This window comes from Watersipora subatra, chromosome 10 (assembly GCF_963576615.1).
Source record: "Watersipora subatra chromosome 10, tzWatSuba1.1, whole genome shotgun sequence".
In the NCBI taxonomy this organism is placed as follows: Eukaryota; Metazoa; Bryozoa; class Gymnolaemata; order Cheilostomatida; family Watersiporidae; genus Watersipora; species Watersipora subatra.
The window spans coordinates 1,650,208-1,670,469 of NC_088717.1; the positions used below are offsets into that span (position 1 = coordinate 1,650,208).

The 20,262-nt window shown below is 33.8% G+C and overlaps 1 protein-coding gene and 1 long non-coding RNA gene across 2 annotated transcripts; both read left to right on the forward strand.

Annotated features, from left to right (window-relative positions):
• Positions 1–9,828: 9,828 nt before the first annotated feature.
• LOC137406612 (uncharacterized) lies at positions 9,829–12,671 on the forward strand. Its single transcript, XM_068093215.1, has 3 exons — positions 9,829–10,040; positions 10,642–10,738; positions 12,449–12,671. Exons 1-3 carry the CDS (start codon positions 9,953–9,955, stop codon positions 12,573–12,575), a joined length of 312 nt encoding a protein of 103 aa, XP_067949316.1. The 5' UTR covers positions 9,829–9,952; the 3' UTR covers positions 12,576–12,671.
• A 1,053-nt stretch (positions 12,672–13,724) lies between these two features.
• Positions 13,725–18,132, forward strand: LOC137407334 (uncharacterized). The gene is made up of 3 exons (XR_010979949.1): positions 13,725–13,825; positions 16,741–16,831; positions 17,952–18,132. It is a non-coding gene; the product is annotated as an uncharacterized lncRNA (long non-coding RNA).
• Positions 18,133–20,262: the final 2,130 nt, after the last annotated feature.

Genomic DNA, 20,262 nt, shown 5'->3' on the forward strand with positions numbered 1-20,262 from the left:
TTACCATTAGTGAAAAGTCAGGACCGCACCACTCTCTACCTTGATAAACACAAAGTTTACCATAAAGCCACCACATCTCTCCTTAATCACATGTTACTACCAATTATTGACAGTCAGGTTTCTCTCAACTAAACAGAAGTGAGTGTTGACTGTAAGTTTAGCCAACCCAGAGACTATTCTAACTCTGACTGCTCTCCACTGCAGAGACAGTTTTAGATATCAGTTATTCCTTCCTTTGTTGTGACCTTCAATAATCCGTAATCAAAGATAATAAATAGATGATGTAAGGCATGAATGACAGCAGAAACTGAATGAGTTGGTAGAAAAAAAAGCTGTTCAGATTAGGTGTATAATTTCATAAAAGTAAACATAAAGATTTTAAAAAACATCGCATAACTGTGACCAGAAACGACTTTTAGTATAATACAACATTTTGCAAAAAATATGGGTATTCGAAATCACGTCCTGCATTGAAATAGCATCATAAATGACTACAGCCTTACAGTCTCACAATATTTATTAAACCTCTTTTTTAGCTTCTCTCTGTCCAACAAGGTAGATAAACTAGTATGAAAATAAACTTATAATATGGTAACAAGTAATTATTAAAATGGCCATGTCATATTTATTTGTTTTGATTTACGCTTGATTACATTTCAAGGAGATTAAGGTTCTTGATTTCTTTTTTCACACAGCTGTTTTACCTTTGCCTTCGACTTTGTTCTACACCTCGATACATTAGTTTTACCAGAGTATCTAGAACTAAAAACGGGGAGCAATAAGCAGGCTCATACCAGCATTCAATGATCACAGAGAGAAGGCTAAGTCAAAATTTCAGTTTTATGCAACCTTTTAAAAATTCACTATGGACTTTAGAAATATTAAATCTGTTCACTTTAACGATGTGGAACGTCTCTTAAATTTAATTTACTAATTTATAAATGCTTAGTAGCTCCTAATAACATCAACAGCAGACTGAAGCATCAGGGAAATACATGCTTTATCAATCATTAAGCAGTTAGCGGATAGTCCATGGCTCAATAGATGGATATTTTAAGATAAACCATTCATTCAGTCATTAGCATGATTCACAGTTACTTTAGTTTTAAGTATCTTTACTGTTTGCTTCGGGAGTTTGCTTTCTTTAACAAGTTGAATATAAATAGTTATTTACTGAAACAGCAGCAGTCATATCTCGATATACAGACGTCTCAGTTTTATTGCAAACAGTCTTCAAATCTTAAACAGGGCTGATGTTTAGTATGTCTAAAATTAGTCATGCGTTATAAGGAACAACAATAAATATATTATATACTATTGTTTACTATTATATATATTTAGAGATGTTCAAGTCTTTAAAAAATGACTCAATTCAATTAAGTTCTCATCAAAAAATTATCAATTCAACTCCAAAGTCTTTTGCATCACAGATCAGGTAAAACATCCATTTCAATTCAATAAGCAAAACGCTACGATGCAATTCTCAATTTTTTAACTGTTCCAACTTCCAATGAATCGATTAAATTAAATTAAAATTTTTAGACAAAATCAATTTTCTATCAATTTGCCACCTGCCAACTAGCCTGTTCAGCCGTTGCTCTGGTAAGGAGTTGCTCACCCACACAACTGTTGTTGGGTAACTCCAATGCAAAACAAACTTGAAAATAAAATAAACATTGATTGTTGCAGTTTTATTTTATCATATATCATGAGACAGTTTCACAGTGTGATAGGTGGTTACATTTAAAAATAAAAGTCATGTTAAAGTCGATTGAGTCATCCTCGATTTATGGGGGTGCATGATGACGGCCCCATGATTAAACATTTGCTCACTGGTTACTGGTTGCAGGCGGAGTGTATAGAATCTTTTTAATTTCAGCCAACTTGGTTATCTGCCTCTTGTGTTTTCTCCAGCACTCTATACAGGGATCTGTATAAACATTTTTAGTGCTGACAATCAAACTGCTATTCACAGTTTGCCTAGAATCCGTATTAAACAGCACCAGAGCATGAAATTTTTCATTTATAGAAACAAACAACCGGATTTGAGTGATATTCAAGACTACTCAAGTGATATCTCATTAGATTAGTCAACACATCACTACACAAAGCTTACAGTTGCAGCAGCAAAAGCAGCAACCTCTAACTATCAAGGGGAACATACAATTGTGGTGTCTATAGTAGCAATGAAACTGACAGAATAAAAATTCATAATGCTGCAACTTGAACGCAATAGCCGATATCAACTATAGCAATAATAGCAAACAGCGACAATTCGGACATACTTTTCTTTTGAGCTTTTGAACTGGGATCCCGTTTTGATGATTATAATCGTGAAACATCCTGGCAGTCAAAATGCCTCAAACAACAAAAACAATCGCAAAAGATAGAAAAATATTAATGCTTTATGATAAATTTTTTTTAAATGTTGTGTAAGTTCATTTTGGTAAATCACACCTGGTAAATCACAGTTGGTAAATTACACCTGTAAATTTATGTCCACATGGTTCCAACTATCAGCTTATGCTCTCACTTGTTTGCATTGTAAAAAATACCAATTAAGTATTCCATGCCACCATTAGTGCTGCACGATATCTTTGCATGTACATTTGATTATTTGGTCTCTAAATATATCGAATATCAAAAAATATTGAACATTGGAGTTGTCTTCTTTTGATATATAGTCTTAGGCGTTATTATGTTAATATGAACGATATAAGAGGATATTGGTTAATATCGGTTAAAAAACAGGAGTTTTTCCCTCTTTACAATAAGGAGAATAGACATCTCAAGTTTTGCAAAATAAAATAAACCGATATTTTGATAAAATATCGGCTTCCATATTTATATCGATTTAAAAACTGACCAAATATAAAATCATCCACTGAAATATATCGTCACATCGAATTATATGGTTTTGTCGTGCAGCACTAGCCACCATGCATAAGTCTGACCACTACAAACCTATTCAAGTCTTGCTGCCACTGCTTGTAGTTGTAAAACAAAACAATGACCACAGTATTTGACTTACCAGCTACAGATATACATGTATGATTAGGATATGTGAGAAATAAGCAACCTCCAATGACGGTGAGAGCCAGTTTGACTGCTGAGGCTGATCCACAGGCATATGCATACAAGCCAAATTGAGTAGTAATTGGTAGTTTCACCAGTGTCGAGGTTGACAGTCCAACATTGGTAGAGGCTTGTTGATGAGCCAGAAATGACAAACAGGTTGTTTGATGCATGACATGCTTGAGATTCCAGACAAGTTTATGTTTGACTCTAAAACAGTAATCCATACAGAGAAGATACAGTTATGGCAGTAGGAAACAAGATACAGTTATGGCAGTAGGAAACAAGATACAGTTATGGCAGTAGGAAACAAGATACAGTTATGGCAGTACAAAACAAAATACAGTTATGGCAGTAGGAAACAAAACAGTAAAAGAAGATTCACCAGCATTGAGCGTCTTAGCACTTAATTACTTCAACTTGAGAGTGAAATACAACTTGAATAGTTTTTCTTTCAAATTTGTGTAAACTTTGTATAATTTAGAAAAGTCTTGTCTCAAGTTGCCTTAATTTGAACCAAACCTGTTCATTTAATGGTGAAAAGAATCAAAAATAATCAGAGGGAAATAATTTGCTGTATTAACAAAGCATAGTAGAATAGATCTATAATCAATAATTTAATGGTTGAATAAATCTACAATCAATAATCTATGATCAATAATGTAATAGTAGAATAAGTCTATAATCTATAATTAATACTGAATAATCTATATATAATCAATAATCTAATAGTAGAATAAGCGAGATAAAAGTTAACTAAAGAAAGAGTGATGGTGAAAATCTGATTAAACTCTTAAAAAAGTCTAATAGGAACTGAAAAGACAATGTTTGAACAAATAAACATCATCTGACTATAAAGGTGGTTACCATCGTAAAATAAAAATATGGGTTACACTTTATTCAATGGAGAAGATAATAACTCAACTAGCTACGCTAGACATATAGCTTAAAAATTAAATACAATTACATCATGAGAAATTCTCATTCAGCTAATCATAGACTAGCAGGTTTGATATAAATTGCAAGTTAAGATTTGCCAGACAAATTATCAATCCATGCAAATCATTGGTTTTTAAATCAGCCAATCACTGAGCAATACATCAGTCTAGTGAAGTACTGACTCCAAATATAAAAAGACATCCTGATCCAATCTGATTCAATTGATCTATACTAACAGCTAATTCAACAAAATAACTAGCCTACTACATAAAATTAAAAACTAATCACCAGGCGTAGTCAGTAAACATTGCTGAGTTCCAAACCTTTTTTCACCACCAGGGATTAGAAATGCTCCCGCAGCCAATGCATTGCAATTCTTTACAAAATCCTTTAAGGTTGTCACAATTTCTTCTGAATTTAGCATGTTATCTGCAATTTTACACTGAGAAATCAACTCCAACAATTTCTAATTCTGAAGCTGATGAGATTGGCAATGACGATTTTGATTTAGACATTAGGATATGCATATGATTGGCTTTGCAGATACGAGGACATAAAAAATAAAAAAGTCATACATAAAGTTGAACACATGTTATACGCATGTGAAGGTTTTCCATTCTATCGATAGCTCTTTCCCTGTCTGTGTATAAATCTCAAAATCTGTGCGTCGTGTGTATGTCCAGCTATAGCTGTTAAAATCTAAGAATAAAAAATCTGCATAGCACAAGATTTGATCACAGAACTTTTCGATCTGCAGATCAGCTATTTAGTCCACTACATTACGACACCCAAGCAGTGAATAGTTGTGATGACACTTATTACATGGGTTAATTACTCGCGCCTTAAAGCTCTTGGAGTTATTAACTAGCACAGTTGATCATTACGAGTAACGGAACAATTATTAACTTAGCTTCAAACACGGCTATTGGTGTGTTGAAGATTTTGACTCCTAGCATACCAGATAAATTACTCAAATTTATTGGCTAATTATTTTATTACCGGTGCAAAGCCAAGCATTTGGCTAGTTACATAAGTACGAAGTTTGCAAAGAATAGAGCTTTCTGTTTATACTTCAATTCCTTGAAACTCAAACTCATAGGTAATAATAGTGAGAGGTGTATAAAATATACCACACTAAACGGTATAGACACCTCTGCTTTAATATTTAACCTACTAATAAAAAAATCCGACGTCAAGAACTGATGAGATTAACTCTAATTATTACATAGTGATAATAAACACATTTCGCAGAAATTTGGTTTCAAAATGGAAAAAACAGCTTTGCAAGATTCTGCTACTTTGGGATGTTAGAGATACTTACTTCTATTGGCACATATCTTATAAACGACCTTGAAAATGAGTTTTATTAAAAACTCTTCATTACTGACTCTAGAAGGAATCTTAAACAATAACAAAACCAATAAGCACAGTTTGAAAATGTAAAAGTGTGATACCTAGTATAAAGGTATTAACGTATAATTTGGGTTAATTCTAAGTGTTTCTGAGATAATTATTTTAATTTTAAGAACTCAGTTGTTTTGAACATATTTTTAGCAGTACTTCCGCAGCAATACTTTGAAAGCTATTGTATCGTTCAGAAGTTGATAGAAAAGTTTACGCAAGAATAAATATTTTGATAGCTTGGATGCAATAGTCGTACAACAGATTACATCAATGACAATAGTAAAGGTAGAAGAAATGTTTGTTAGCTGACAAGAAAGTTGTCAGATCTATTCAGGTAATTTTTAACATGAAACCTCATCTTTCAAAAGAAAATTTCCACACAACTCAATTAGCTTGCTAGTAATGCTAGTCGCAAATGTAAAGGGAAGTGTTTGCTTTGAGCCAAGTATAGTAGTTGTGATGATAATTAATACATCAGCAGAGTCATCTGTTACATAATAATGATTAACACCTGTATACATGATTGTATAGGCACTATATTAGTAATTACTAGCACAGTTATACATGTACAGGTACTACACTAGTAGTTACTACTACATGTATACGTGTACAGGTACTGTACTAGTAGTTACTACTACATGTATACGTGTACAGATACTGTACTAGTAATTGCTAGCGCATGTACATGTGTACAGATACTACACTAGTAATTACTAGCACATGTATACATGTACAGCTACTATACTAGTAATTACTACTACATGTATATGTATACAGATACTGTACTAGTAATTGCTAGCACATGTATACATGTACAGGGACTATACTAATAATTACTAGCACAGTTTAATGTGATACTTCTGGATACATCTATACTTTAGAATACATCTATACCTTACGATACATCTATGGCTTAGAATACATAAATATTTTAGAGTACATCTATGCCTTAGGTTACATCCATAGATATAGTAAACCCTAAATTGGCAAATAGCTATCATTACAATGGAGCAAAAGTGAGGCATATAATTGGCTGTTGTTTTCACAACGTTACGTCGCAGTGATATGCATCACAGCATCAGAGCCTTCAATTGAGCAATGAGTTTAGTAGTGAAAACATGCTTGTCATGCTAGTTTTTAAGTCATAAACATAACAATAAGACCAAATTCTTAGACCAAATATCAACAGAGGAGATTACAACACCCCAGGTATATTCTGAACTGCCCATAACAAGACAGAACTTGAACTCAAAACAAGAAGTTCTCAACAATATCATAAGCTATCTATGCCAATTAAAGACACCAAGTGGAAAGCTGCTAGTGGAAAATAATAAAAAACCTTCATCATTGGTTTTGAGTCAGCAGCCAAATCTGCACATAGCATTGCTCAATATCTTTTCAGCAAATATCCTTACATCAACTACTTCCTAACCTTTAAGATCAATCAGGATCAAATTGAGACTTTGTTTTCCACGATACGATCTAAGGGTGGCTAAAACAATAACCCGGATGTGCAGTGCTTTAGATCTGCACCTCGAGCACTGCTCTTAAAAGCAGATATCACACCAAGTCCCAATGCTAACTGTATTGATCTGGATGTAAGAGGGCTGAAAAACTGGCCAACTCCTGCTACATTCTCTGGCTAGAAAGAAGAAGAAAGAGACAAAAGCTGAGGAAGGTGAAGATGAGGAGTTCGGTGATGAAGATTTTTTCAACTCAAATGTGATGACTGTTCACGTTCTTGACAAATGTAGAAGTAGTGATGACACAACCCTAATCTAAGTTAGAAACAGAGGAGGATGGATGACGCCAACCCCATTGATAGGTCGAATATGTATTGCTGCGGAAAGTGCTTAAGTTCACACATGGAAAGCTATGGTATCACACAGAGAGTTTTTAAACAAGTAACATCACAGACAATAACATATGTTATATTACATAACCTCATCAAGGTTTTACATGCACAGCGCATGCCACCAATCTACTTTGAACTATAGCAAATCGCTATATTAAAATCAGAATACACTATGCCGCTTCAAAGCAGGAATCTAGTTCAACCAACCTTAGACAAAAACTATCTCGTCTAGTAATTTTCAGTCATGTTTAATGGGTGTTTAATACAGTGGTCCAGCGTAACTGCTTCTAAATCTCATTTGATTCATTAGTTTGTTATTAGTTTAATTTCTATTTGGTCACTCTTTGTATTATCAATGATATAGAAGCTTCTAAATCATTGGTATTATCCATTACAATGTGTGTAAGATTCTTGCCTTTCTCATCCAAAGTCATTATATAAGTTTTATATATTTTCAATAAAATATGTAGTCTCACATGCACAAGCTATGGAAAAATTGAGCAGTTTTTAGTGCTAAGTCAATTGGAATTCATAGATCAGCTGATTCACTCTACACATCACCATGACGTTGGGTCATGCTAATTATAGGCCTCACTTATTTTGATTATTCGCATATCTAGGGTTTACTATATCTATGGTTACATCTAGATCTTAGGATACATAAATATCTAATGATTCATCTATGCCCCAGGTTCAACTATACCTTGGAATGCATAAATATTTTAGGGTACATCTATGCCTAAAGCAAATGGATGTCCTGCATTAGATGACTTATCAGTCTGAAAAGATTAGTTAGTCATTGAGGTAAAATGTGTTTGTTCATCAGGCCTAAGCTTATCTAGCATGTAATTTCACTAGACATCGATGTGTAAACTCTCCCAAATGCATTCTATAATATTTAGGTGTAAATGAGACTTTGTACACAGATAATTTTCTGAATTCTGATAATGTATGCACATTGAGCCACAACATTCAACACACACAGGTTAACAAAACATGCAATTTAACTAACAGAGTAACGTCTAATTGATATACCTAAAGTTTATCATTATAATCGTTATTCATCTATCATGAGTAGAATGCTACTCTCGTCAAAAAGCACTGGTCAGACATTACTAAGGTCTAGCAAGACTTACCATGAGGTGCAGTTAAAAGCCATTTTAGAATGAACTTTACCAACGTTAATGACAAGCCAGCACAGGTGACTGGCAGGGCAAAGACCTGGCAGATCAAGTGACACCTGGCACTCAATGTCATGCCTGCCAGTATTTTAATACTGATATGCTCAGGCCAGCGTTTTCTATTTCAGTATTGACTCTTATTATTGTTCAGCAAAATACTGGTAGCTCATATATTTCGTTGCCAATTTATGGTGTCAAAATGGTAAAAATAGGATCTGCAGTTTCGTTCTCATCGACAGTTAATATTAATCATTTTTATACTCAAGTGTTAATTTATGTAATAGGTAAACCACCACAGACAAAGCATTGTTTACTTTAGTTTTAAAATATTGTTGTTTTAGCAGATAATGGATAGAAGTGAGGTAGCCAGTGAAACACTCAAACAAATTTGACTATAAATGGATATATAATATACATGCAGCCCATTTACTTTTTTACAAGTAAAAAACCTTTACTTACATCTTGTAGTGCCACCAAACATTTTTCTTCCTTTTCCACAGTTCCTCCTCCCGTTCTCTCTACCCTTTGTTCCCATTTTCCCTATACCTACCTTTGCCCTCTCATCTTTCTTTCCTACATTCTCCCCTCCTATCATACTATATTTCTTTTCTTTCTGCATCTCAATCCTTTCTCTCTCTCCTCCACTCCATCATCTCTCTCACAATTTTTATCTTCCCTCTCCCTCTCCAGTTTGTTCTTTCTCTCCTTTCTTACTTTTGGTTTCCCCATTTTCTCTCTTTCTTTCTCTCTCTTTCTTTCTCTCTCTCTCTCCCTTGTCTGTTCACTTTTGTTTGAATGGTTAAAGAAATGCTAATTATAGATTAACATATAACTAGATATGTAATTGGAGTTCAAAACTTTTTAACTGCATTAAAAAATTTAAAGCCTTTCCTAAACACTAAACTAGATAAAACCAGCGAAAACGAAACTATTCATGGACCAAGACCTTATTTTTCAATCTTTAACGATATTTAATAAATATAGTAAATACTTCAATTAAGTAGTAAAGTTTTTATAAGAGTAAGGGAAGAGTTCTGCTAGTGAGTCAACTTTAACTTATAGAGAAAAACTTATTGTTTCTACTTTAATCATTGCAAACAATGTAGAGTAAAAATTATTATATTTTCAAACATTTCATATTTCAGCAATATCCTCTTATCTGTTTTTATGATTTATTATAAGACATCATTGAGTCACCATAAGCACACCATAAGCACACCATAAACACAACATAAGCACACCATAAGCACATATAATAAGCATACAATAAGCACAAAATAAGCACGTATTACTCATCACGTGATCATCCCGTATCCTGTCACAAGTATTTTAGTCCTCTCATAGACTTGTGCAGAATGATGGACCTCAGCAGCATATCTCAAGATATCTGACCTACAGGAAAGCTCATTGGCTAAACAAATACTAATTCTGATTGGCCGCTATATTTCATATATAGAGAAACAAGCATTCAGTGAAGGTATTGAGCAGTCACTTCAAGATGGTACGACACGCACTCGCAGTTACCATAACTCTTTTATTTTCTGCTACTCTGGTAGCTTCATACACGTACATGACTCCTGACGATGGTAAGATACATTTATCCTAGCTGACATACATGTACATGACATCTAATGATGGTATGATACCATTATCTTAGCTGATATATATAGGTCATCATAGAGCATTATTCTTATGAACACTTTATTTGTTCAAATCGCTATTTCCAAATGTTTAGATCTTGTTGAAAACTTAATAACTTAGTGAATCACACAGTGAGGAACTGTGAGCCTAGATATATCTTTGGATTAAGTACTTAGTAGAAACAATCAAAGAAGATTGATAGACATCTATGTCTTCTCTTTATGTCTCTTATAATTGATCTCTAAACAGAGGTGTCAAAAACCACATTTCTTGAGAAAGCAGAGTGCTTTATTTCAACATCAACTTCAATAGTGATAGGACCCTACAAACCAGACTTACCGGATTCACACCTAATTTTGAATGAAAATCACTTATTCTCATGGTTACAAAAAGCATCTGTAGTTTGTTCTCAGTCAAGGATTGCAACAGCCCTCATATCTTACCTTTGACAGAGCTGGTCTACACTTCCCTAGCTAGATTTCAAAACAAGCTTTTTGTAAATTTTTATATTCTCTGCATAGCAAAAGTAAACTCTCATTTCTGTAGTTTGTAACTATGAGGACATCGGCTACCAGTCATGGGACTTTGAACTCTGTGAGAGATGTACTTGTGTAAACCCTAAAGGAATGGCGGTTTGTGTTGGGTAAGTCAGCCACTAGTATTATTCGATAGAAGCAGCTGTTAGATCTAATGCTGCTGGTAGCCAGGGAGCAAATGTTCCCTTCACTTTATTTATGTTCTTAGTTAGTGAAACTCAATGTACCACCCTAACAGTTTTCTTCTTTAGGTTTATGCTTCGACTATGAAGTATTTTATTATAGTATAACCAATAATAAGAATGTTGTGAGCCACTATTTCTTTACTTCAACAAAAATAATATATTAAAATCATTTAAAACATCCGTTAGACATCGATTGTTAGTGTTAGCATCTTTACGAAGTATTGCAATATATATATCATTATAAAATATCATGCTACATTGTCTAATCTAATCAGATTATTACTATATATACTAGATTATATTATTTAATATGATATTCTATTAAATTATATTATTTTATATTATATCGTGCTATATTATAGTATGCTAGATTTTATGTTTTAATAATGTGTGACACTGTTGCATACTATAGGCCTAACATATTGTGCTACATTTTATCAAGCTATATAATGTTATGTTAAATCATTCCATCTTAAATTATATATATATATTTTTTTTTAGTACATAGCAGTATATCAAAAAATATACGCTATTTATACCATTTATTTTTTATGTAATAACAAACACCGATAAATGAAACAAATTAAATTGGATTGAACAGCTCTTTGTAGAATTAGAACTTCTGTATTTAAGTTCTGAATTAATTGATTGAATTAACTAAAAATCTAAGGCAAGGTTTTTCGTAGTATACAAACCGGATAAAACATGAAGCTAGGTCACACACTTGCTTGTAAAAATTGTCCTGCCTAATGTGGTTTGACCCAAGTGAATCGGCTCCCTCGATATCTGCATAGCTAATTTTTGCTACTGGCTCTGTATTCTGTATTCCTGTTACAACTTCTGTGAGGCAGTTATGTTTGGCACCTTCTAAACCTAAAATGATGGAATGCTGCTTAGTAGCGTCTTCAGAAAATAAAATTCTCAAATTACATTCATACCAATTAAATGCAGTTGTGCCACTTTATTAGTTCTGTTCAAGATATTACTCTGAATTATGTAACTGATATTCATATTATATATAAAGATATTACTCTGAATCTCTATAAATATACTTATTTGGCTCATATCAAAACCTTATTACCAAACTCTGTTAAAATTTATTTTGAGTTTTATGTAAATCTTGAATTTTTTATCTAAAAAAGGATCAAAACTAAGTTGTATATGCATGAAAAAGCAATAAATTATTGTTTACAAGAAAAGAATCGCTTCAGCCTATAGAGGATGTTGTTTTACTACACAAGCTTTCACCTTATTATTCCATTCTTTTCTGGTGAGAAATATTTATGCTAATAAACTTATCACTTCTATTGTAAAATTCAACTATTAATAAATAAATATTTTTATTTTTTGAGGTAACTTGCTGTTTTGAATTTTTTAAAGATAGTTTGTGATACCTAAATAATTACAACCTCTTTGTCAAAGGCGTACATCATCAATAAATAAATCACAGAACACCCCCAGACAGTTAGCTGTATTTGTGTGTATTCCGAGTAAACACAGACATTAATTATAATTCTCTTTTAAGATTTTATTCTAAAATAACTGCAAGGTGTATTGGTTTGTCATCTCACGCGTGGCTACCATATAACCGAGTGCATATTGCGGTACATACGGTACAGCTTTTTATTGCAGATGCGGTGTTGTAGACCTGGGTATAACACCTGAGCAGGAGGCTGCGGGCTGCACTGCTGAGTATGTGGAAAGAAGCCCAAGCCTTTTATATCCAGACTGTTGTGAAAAATACATACATTGCCCTTAATAAGCTCATTGGTTTTATCTGATTTTGTAAAATATGCTTGCATTATTTTACTATGAACGAGATACATTAATATATTGGCAAATACATGTACAATACATAAAATTAATTACCTCTTTACAGTTAAAACCAAGCATAGAAAGGCTAACTGCACACAAATACCTCTGCAGAATGCCCGACTGCAGTCTGAGTCTAGGCATATGTTTCCTATGCATTGAGGGCAATAGATAGAAGTGTAGATACAAACTCATTTTTGGTTAGCTTCGCTATATGACATGTACCTGCAGGAGAAATAATTGTAGACTAATATTCGGCTCTCAGATTTTATAAATACATGTGCAATGTAATAATAGTGGCTATTACTGTTTGCAGTCTAGGACTTGATGGCGCAAAATTGTCTGGCATCAGACTTTGTAGCAGTGTATATTGTCTATAACTGACCACAAAATCACCTAGTGAAGTTGTAGTTTTTAAAAGTTCAAACGTGACTTTCAAAGTTTTACTTTGCATCTTTCTAGTTTTGGTACATGGCTGTTTACTGGTAAGTGCGAGTATACAGAGATAGCAACTCCATAGATGACCTCAGAGTGATTACTTACCAAAAGAGAGTTAGTGTGTTCAGAACGGAAGCCATCAGCATAACTAATCATCTGACCAATACAGTGGTTAACAGCAGCCTTCAGATAACTGTTAACCTCAATGTACAATATTCACCAGTAATGTGCACTTTCAATTACGCGGCTCATATAAGGATAAAAAAGCAGAACTAAATATTTTTAAAAAAGGCTTTGATATAGTACGCTTTTATTAGAAACACGACCAACTTAATATAGTTATGTACAGGTGAAAAGATAATTTTACATTTTCATGCAAATACTTGGGCAGACTGAACAAATAGTAGCAAGCCTCATTTGATAAAAGATGAGTGAACCTAAAAATTACCTTTAAATTGAGTTGAGCCATTCATTTAAAAACTAGGGAAGCTTTTTAGAAATTAGCTAGCATAAACATTAGCTGCTAACGACTGACCAGTTAAGTGGTCCCCATATTCTCACTACGTGGTGAATAGAGAGATGAAGATATGAAAGTGTGAGAAACAGCATATGTTCAGTATCTAACACACTCTTCAAGTGGATGACACAAGAGGTGCAATCCGTCTAGGATCATGGCTGCTCAAAGTTTAGTTGTGTCTGTACTGCTGCTGTTGAGTCTCTCTGCTGCCTATTCATATGTATATATAACCACAAATGAGGGTAGGTGTGAAGTGATAGTCTACAGACGTACTTAAAGTAGCAATAGATATACTAGGCACTTTGCTAGTAGTAAAACCATCCTTACAAGTAAACATGGAAGTAGATTTGTCTAAAACCCTTCTGAAGGAGAGTGAAGATGCTTTGCATGATAACAGTACGTTGTCACATTCTTGAGAGCTCAAAATATGTGTTGAAGTTTTTTCATGGCTCAAGGGTATCAATTGTTATGTGTAGACATCAGTTATTACCTTTGGGTATTTACATGTTCAGTTGGAATCTTTTTTATTGCTATAGCTTCTAGTTCAGACAACATAAATCACATTGCTTTTAATCTGCTACATTGGTTTTTGCTTTTTTGCTATTTTTACCACAGAGTAAGCCAGTCTACATAAAGCTTGCTATTTTAGTTTGGTTTAGATTGTCTTGCTGATTAGATAAAAAGGTAATAAAAAAGCTAACAGATCAGAAGGGTTTTAAATCTGTCCTCACCTGGTCAAACTGCTAAAACAGGTGAATCATATGTTAAGGTCAAGCGCCTTCCCTTAACTGGCTACTGCAATCCACTCCTGTTTCAGGCAGAGAAAGAGTGTATGAGTTCAAAGTGAATAAGTTTGTATTTGACTGAAAGCGCCACAATCAATGTACAACAGAGGCATTCACAACTACACAGGAAGCCTGGCCCATCTTGCCAAGTCACCCAATTTACTACCATATAAAAGGAAGGTGGACATGTACAAAAACAAGTAAAAACATAGCACACGGTCGAACCTGAATATAATAATAATATAAAAAGAAGTATAAGTATGATTAAATAATTATTGGCGTCGCCGATTAAAAACGTACAGAGTAATAAAAAATAAGCATATACAACAGACAGGGGAGACGAATCACAATATTTAAAAAGACAAGACAGTATAAGGCATATAGGAGTAAATAAAGTAAATGCAATGTCCGCCACACATAGACACTGGTTACAGATAAAGTTGCTTTTGTACAGCCTTGAATACATAGCTTGTTTGTCTCCTTTGATCACATGTCATTATATGGCAAAGGGCTTGTTACTTTACTTGAGAATAAAATGCCAAGGGGTTGCTGCTACCTTTGTTTGGCTTACAGTAGTCTACTTATCAAGCTAAGAAGAAGACCAACAAAAGTCTAAAGTTTATAGCAATGGCATTAGGTGCAATAGTTCAACCAATGCTGCTACTACTACTACTACTGCTGCCAGTAGTAGTAGCAGTAATAGTAGTAATATTAGTAGTAATAGAAGTAGCAGTAGTGGTGATAGTAATAGTAATTATAGTACTAATAGTGGTAGTAATATAAGTAATAGTAGTACTAATAGTAGAAATAGTAGTAGCAGTAATAATAGTAGTTATAGTAGTAATTATAGTAGTTATAGCAGTAGTAATAGTAGCAATAATAGCAGTAATAGTAGTAATAATAGTAGTAATAGTAGTAGTAATAGTAGTAATGATAGTAGTAATAGTAGTAGTAATAGTAGTAATAGTAGTAGTAGTAGTAATAGTAGTAATAGTAATAGTAGTAATAGTAGTAATAGTAATAGTAGTAATAGTAATAGTAGTAATAGTAATAGTAGTAGTAATAGTAGTAATAGTAGTAATAGTAGTAATAGTAGTAATAGTAGTAATAGTAGTAACAGTAGTAATAGTAGTATTCGTAGTAATAGTAATAGCAATAGTAATAGCAATAGTAATAGCAATAGTAATAGCAATAGTAATAGTAGTAGTAATAGTAGTAGTAATAGTAGTAGTAATAGTAGTAGTAATAGTAGTAGTAATAGTAGTAGTAGTAGTAATAGCAATAGTAATAGCAATAGTAATAGTAGTAGTAATAGTAATAGTAATATTAGTAGTAATAGTAGTAGTAATAGTAGTAGTAATAGTAGTAGTAATAGTAATAGTAGTAGTAATAGTAGTGGTAGTAGTAGTGGTAGTAGTAGTGGTAGTAGTAGTGGTAGTAGTAGTGGTAGTAGTAATAGTAGTGGTAGTAGTAGTGGTAGCAGTAGTGGTAGTAGTGGTACTAGTGATAGTAGTGGTAGTAGTAGTAGTAGTAATAGTAGTAGTAGTGGTAGTAGTAGTAATAGTAGTAGGAGTAATAGTAGTAGGAGTAATAGTAGTAGGAGTAATAGTAGTAGTAGCAGTAGGAAGCGTTTCTATAGACCTTAATACCGATACCATAATCAATAATCTATTGAACAATTAGAAAATCTATAATTCTTAGCAAAATTAAGGTTAAACCACAGTTTACAAATTACAAATTATTATTACTATTCATGTCCAAATTTTATAAATTACTAAAAGGTGAAAAAATCTTACAGTGAATTATATGTAAAAGAAAGAAACTTTCCAAGAAATTATATTGGCAAGGAATGCTGTTGTTGCTAAACTTGGAAACAAAAGATTAGGAAAAATTGGTGAGATTTTAAAGACAAGTACACAGCGCTATTACATATCTTTTTCAAAAAACTAAATTACCTAGTTATTACTTATAGAAATATATTACACTGAATAGTTTTGATGGCGCATCCAAACACAATTATCTTGACTGCTTGTATCATTACAAATCCAACTAAGTGAATCTTGGTCATGGTTCTATAGCTAAATGAGGACCACTAGAATGCCCTTGATCTCAATTATCCAAAGTCTCTCAAGTACCAGTAACAGTACAAGGAACAGCACTAGCAAATTTACTAACAACAATATAGTGGTGGTAGTAATACTAGTAGTAGTTGTAACAACAGTTGCAAGAAAAGTACTGGTACTACTATGGTCAACAACACTAGTAGTGCTAGTATAACTATCAGTTGCAGTGCCAGTATATTAGCAACTGTGGCCCACATCATTGCAAAACTATGCGGGTAACTTTTAAAAGTTGTATTTTTTTCTTTCTAGTTTGTCAGAACAATACTGGTTACACAGAATGGAAGAACATGGTGTGTGAAAGGTGTTCCTGTCGTGATGATACTCTAATGAGTTGTGCTGGGTAAGTAACATAGAATTTTCATGAAGCAGATGTGGCTGTTGATAGTTAACTTTCTCTAAAATAGTTTTCCATGAAAGCAAAACATCTCTTTGTTAGCTTTGACATAATCTATATTGTAAATCTTAAAACCTAGCAACTACAAGGTAATGTCAAAAATAAATTAATACTCATTGTTGCTAGGAAACTTTTATAATGGTATAAATAGTATAGCAAAATTCATCTAGTACTTTAGGGGACGACTACTTACGGTAATTAACATCATTCTATTTCTTATATTCTGCCCTGTTTTTGTGTCTAAAGAAATAACGGAAGTTCCTGGCACTTCATGATGAATTCTTATGAGATATACCCAACTTTCAGTAATAAACTGCAGTTTAAAAAGTGAGATACTTTGTTCATTTTAGTATAATGTATATTAAATATCAAATCAAAGTCTAGCGAATGAAAGCACCGAGCAATCTCAATGCTACATTAGTTATCACTTTCTTTTTAAAATGATTTCTGGGTGTCAGGGTGTCAGGGTAGCTTAGTGGTATCATCTTTGACTATCAACCATGGGGTTGGTGGTCCGAGCACTGCTTAATGCCAATCTGACAAAAAGCTCTCAGCAAGCTTTCAACCCTAAATTGCTGGGTCTTTTGGATCTAGACCTTAACTTGGAGGCCCCGTGTACCACACTGACAACGTGGGCACGTTAAAGATCCACCTCTGTCCTTCGCACATTGGGCAAGTGAAATGGCTACCTGGCTCTGTCAGACTGGACGTGTTGCAAAAATGTATCCCTTCAGATTAATCTGACAGTTCCAGAAGAAGCCCTTGATAAGTGTTAGGACCACCCAAGGTAGCTTATAAAAAAAACTAGTCCTGGTGGTGTGTTTCTCTATTAGAGAACACTACCAAGCATTGTCACTACATGACAGAAGCCTGCCATTATATTATATTTATATATGTTAAAATGATTTCTATTTGTGTAAATAATATGCAAAAATCATACCTTTGCTAGTGAGTTGTTGAGTAAAACAGATCCAATATTCCCTAAAGTTTCCAAAGATATGATTAGGCATTTTGGTATTTTATGATGACATAATCAAATGCTGTGTAAAGTGATGGTGTGTTTTAGATGTGGAATTATAAATATAATACTTACTAAGGAGCAACTAGACAGAGGATGTGAGGTAAAACAAGTGGAACGAACTCCTGATCTGCGATACCCAGAATGCTGCAGAAAATACATACATTGTCCAGAATAATCAAAATCAATACATGCCAAATGTTTTGCCACTAAATATGTATTTTTGCTGTGCTAGCAAGTTATACATATGCGCTGTCGTTTTTGCTTTCAAATATAAATTGAATTAATTTGTCATTTTCTACTGCTTTGCATTAGGGTCTGAATAGGCTTTGCATTAGGGTTCTGAATAATTACTGGCACATGTAGACATGTACAGGTACTATAATAGTAATTACTACCACAAGCTTACGTGTACAGGTATTATACTAGTTATTACTAACACATGTACACGTGTACAGGGACTACACTAGTAATTACTAACACATGTACACATGTACAGGTATTATATTAGTAATTGCTAGCACAAGTATACATGTTCAGATACTATACTAGTAATTACTAGCACATGTATACATGTACAGATACTACACTAGTAATTACTAGCACATGTACACATGTACAGGTACTATACTAGTAATTACTAGCACAAGTATACATGCACAGGTACTATACTAGTAATTACTAGCACATGTATACATGTACAGATACTATACTAGTAATTACTAGCAAATGTACACATGTACAGATACTACACTAGTAATTACTAGCAAATGTACACATGTAAAAGTACTATACTAGTAATCAAGCTTGTTTATCGTATACTGATCCAATTGTCACATTAAAAATTGCTATCTTAGATGACAGTTTCAATAATAAATGTAGCTCAAATGTGATTAGGTGATGTTCATAGATATATATACCTAGATTGGCCAATAGGGAAAAAACCTGTCAGACTTAAATAGCATGACGTAACGTCATTGTATTGTACCTCATGCTTGACTGCACTGCTGTTAACAATGAAGCTTATGAGGAGAATTTGACAAAATCACATTTATTTTCACGTAAAAACCTTTGGGGGTCCTCCCATGTTTTGTGACGATCCTGACGACCCGACGACAGGGATATTTAAGAAGTGACAGACGAGACGACCATTTATCAATGTAGGTGACGATGATTGTGTAAGTAGGATTACTAAAGGTACGGCTACACGTAACGAATTTTTCGTTGGTGCTGAGTTCTGGCCGAAATCACGAAAAACGCAGAATTAATTGGTCGAAATTCACAGAATTATTTGAGCTTTGCATGCCCACCTAGCCTGTCTTGACAAGCTGTTGTTTTTGCGTAGTTGTCCCCCCGTCGAGCGGCGAGCAACAACAGCTTGTCACAAGACGTACTGCACCTGATGCATCAGCTGCACTTATAGGGAGTTGTTCTCTTCCGTCTACGCGGCTTGGCCGCGATATTATGTCGGTCGCTCCATTAGTAATCATAACGGATTTTACGCAAATATTTATGTAGAAAAAAAAACAAGATTGCAACGTTTAACCAAAGACCAGTTTCTGTGATAAACTTTAGTAAAACTTAAGAATAAAATAAGCTCAAAATAAAATCCATAAGAACAAATAAAACTGACTGATACAAAAATAAAAATCAAACTGACTGAGCGCACAAATAACGACATTTTTAGTCGCTGTTGTTGCCTAAGTTCTTAAATTCTAATAAGGTTTACTGCAGAGAGGGGTCACCAGTTAAACGTTCTTATCTTAATTTTTCTACATAAATATTTGCGTGAAATCCGTTATGATTACCAATAGAGCGACCGGAATAACATCGCAGCCGAGCCGCGTAGACGGAAGAGAACAACTCCTTATAAGTGCAGCTGATGCATCAGGTGGACATCTTGTGACAAGCTGTTGTTGCTCGCCGCTCGACGGGGGGACAACTACGCAAAAACAACAGCTTGTCAAGACAGGCTAATGCCCACCGAGTTCGTCGACGAAACGCTTTTAACAGATTAAACAAACTATTAGCGAGCACGATTCTAGCAGCTTTAGCAATTAGTATAGTCCAAGACATGTAATGCGACACACAATAAAAGTACGAAGGCAATTCAACATAGAACACACGATGTAACTGTTTAAGTTACGCTATTGTTGATTAGTGAGCACGACTCTAGCAATTTTTAAGATATATGTAGTCCGAGAACATAATGCGACACGCAAGAAAAATATTAAAAAAATTCACCATAGTAAATACGATGCAACCGACTTGATTGCGCTAAAGATGGCAACATTTTCTACCACAAAACTGTTGCTGCTAAAAAGGAAATACAATTAAAAAATGAACAATTTGTAGCTAC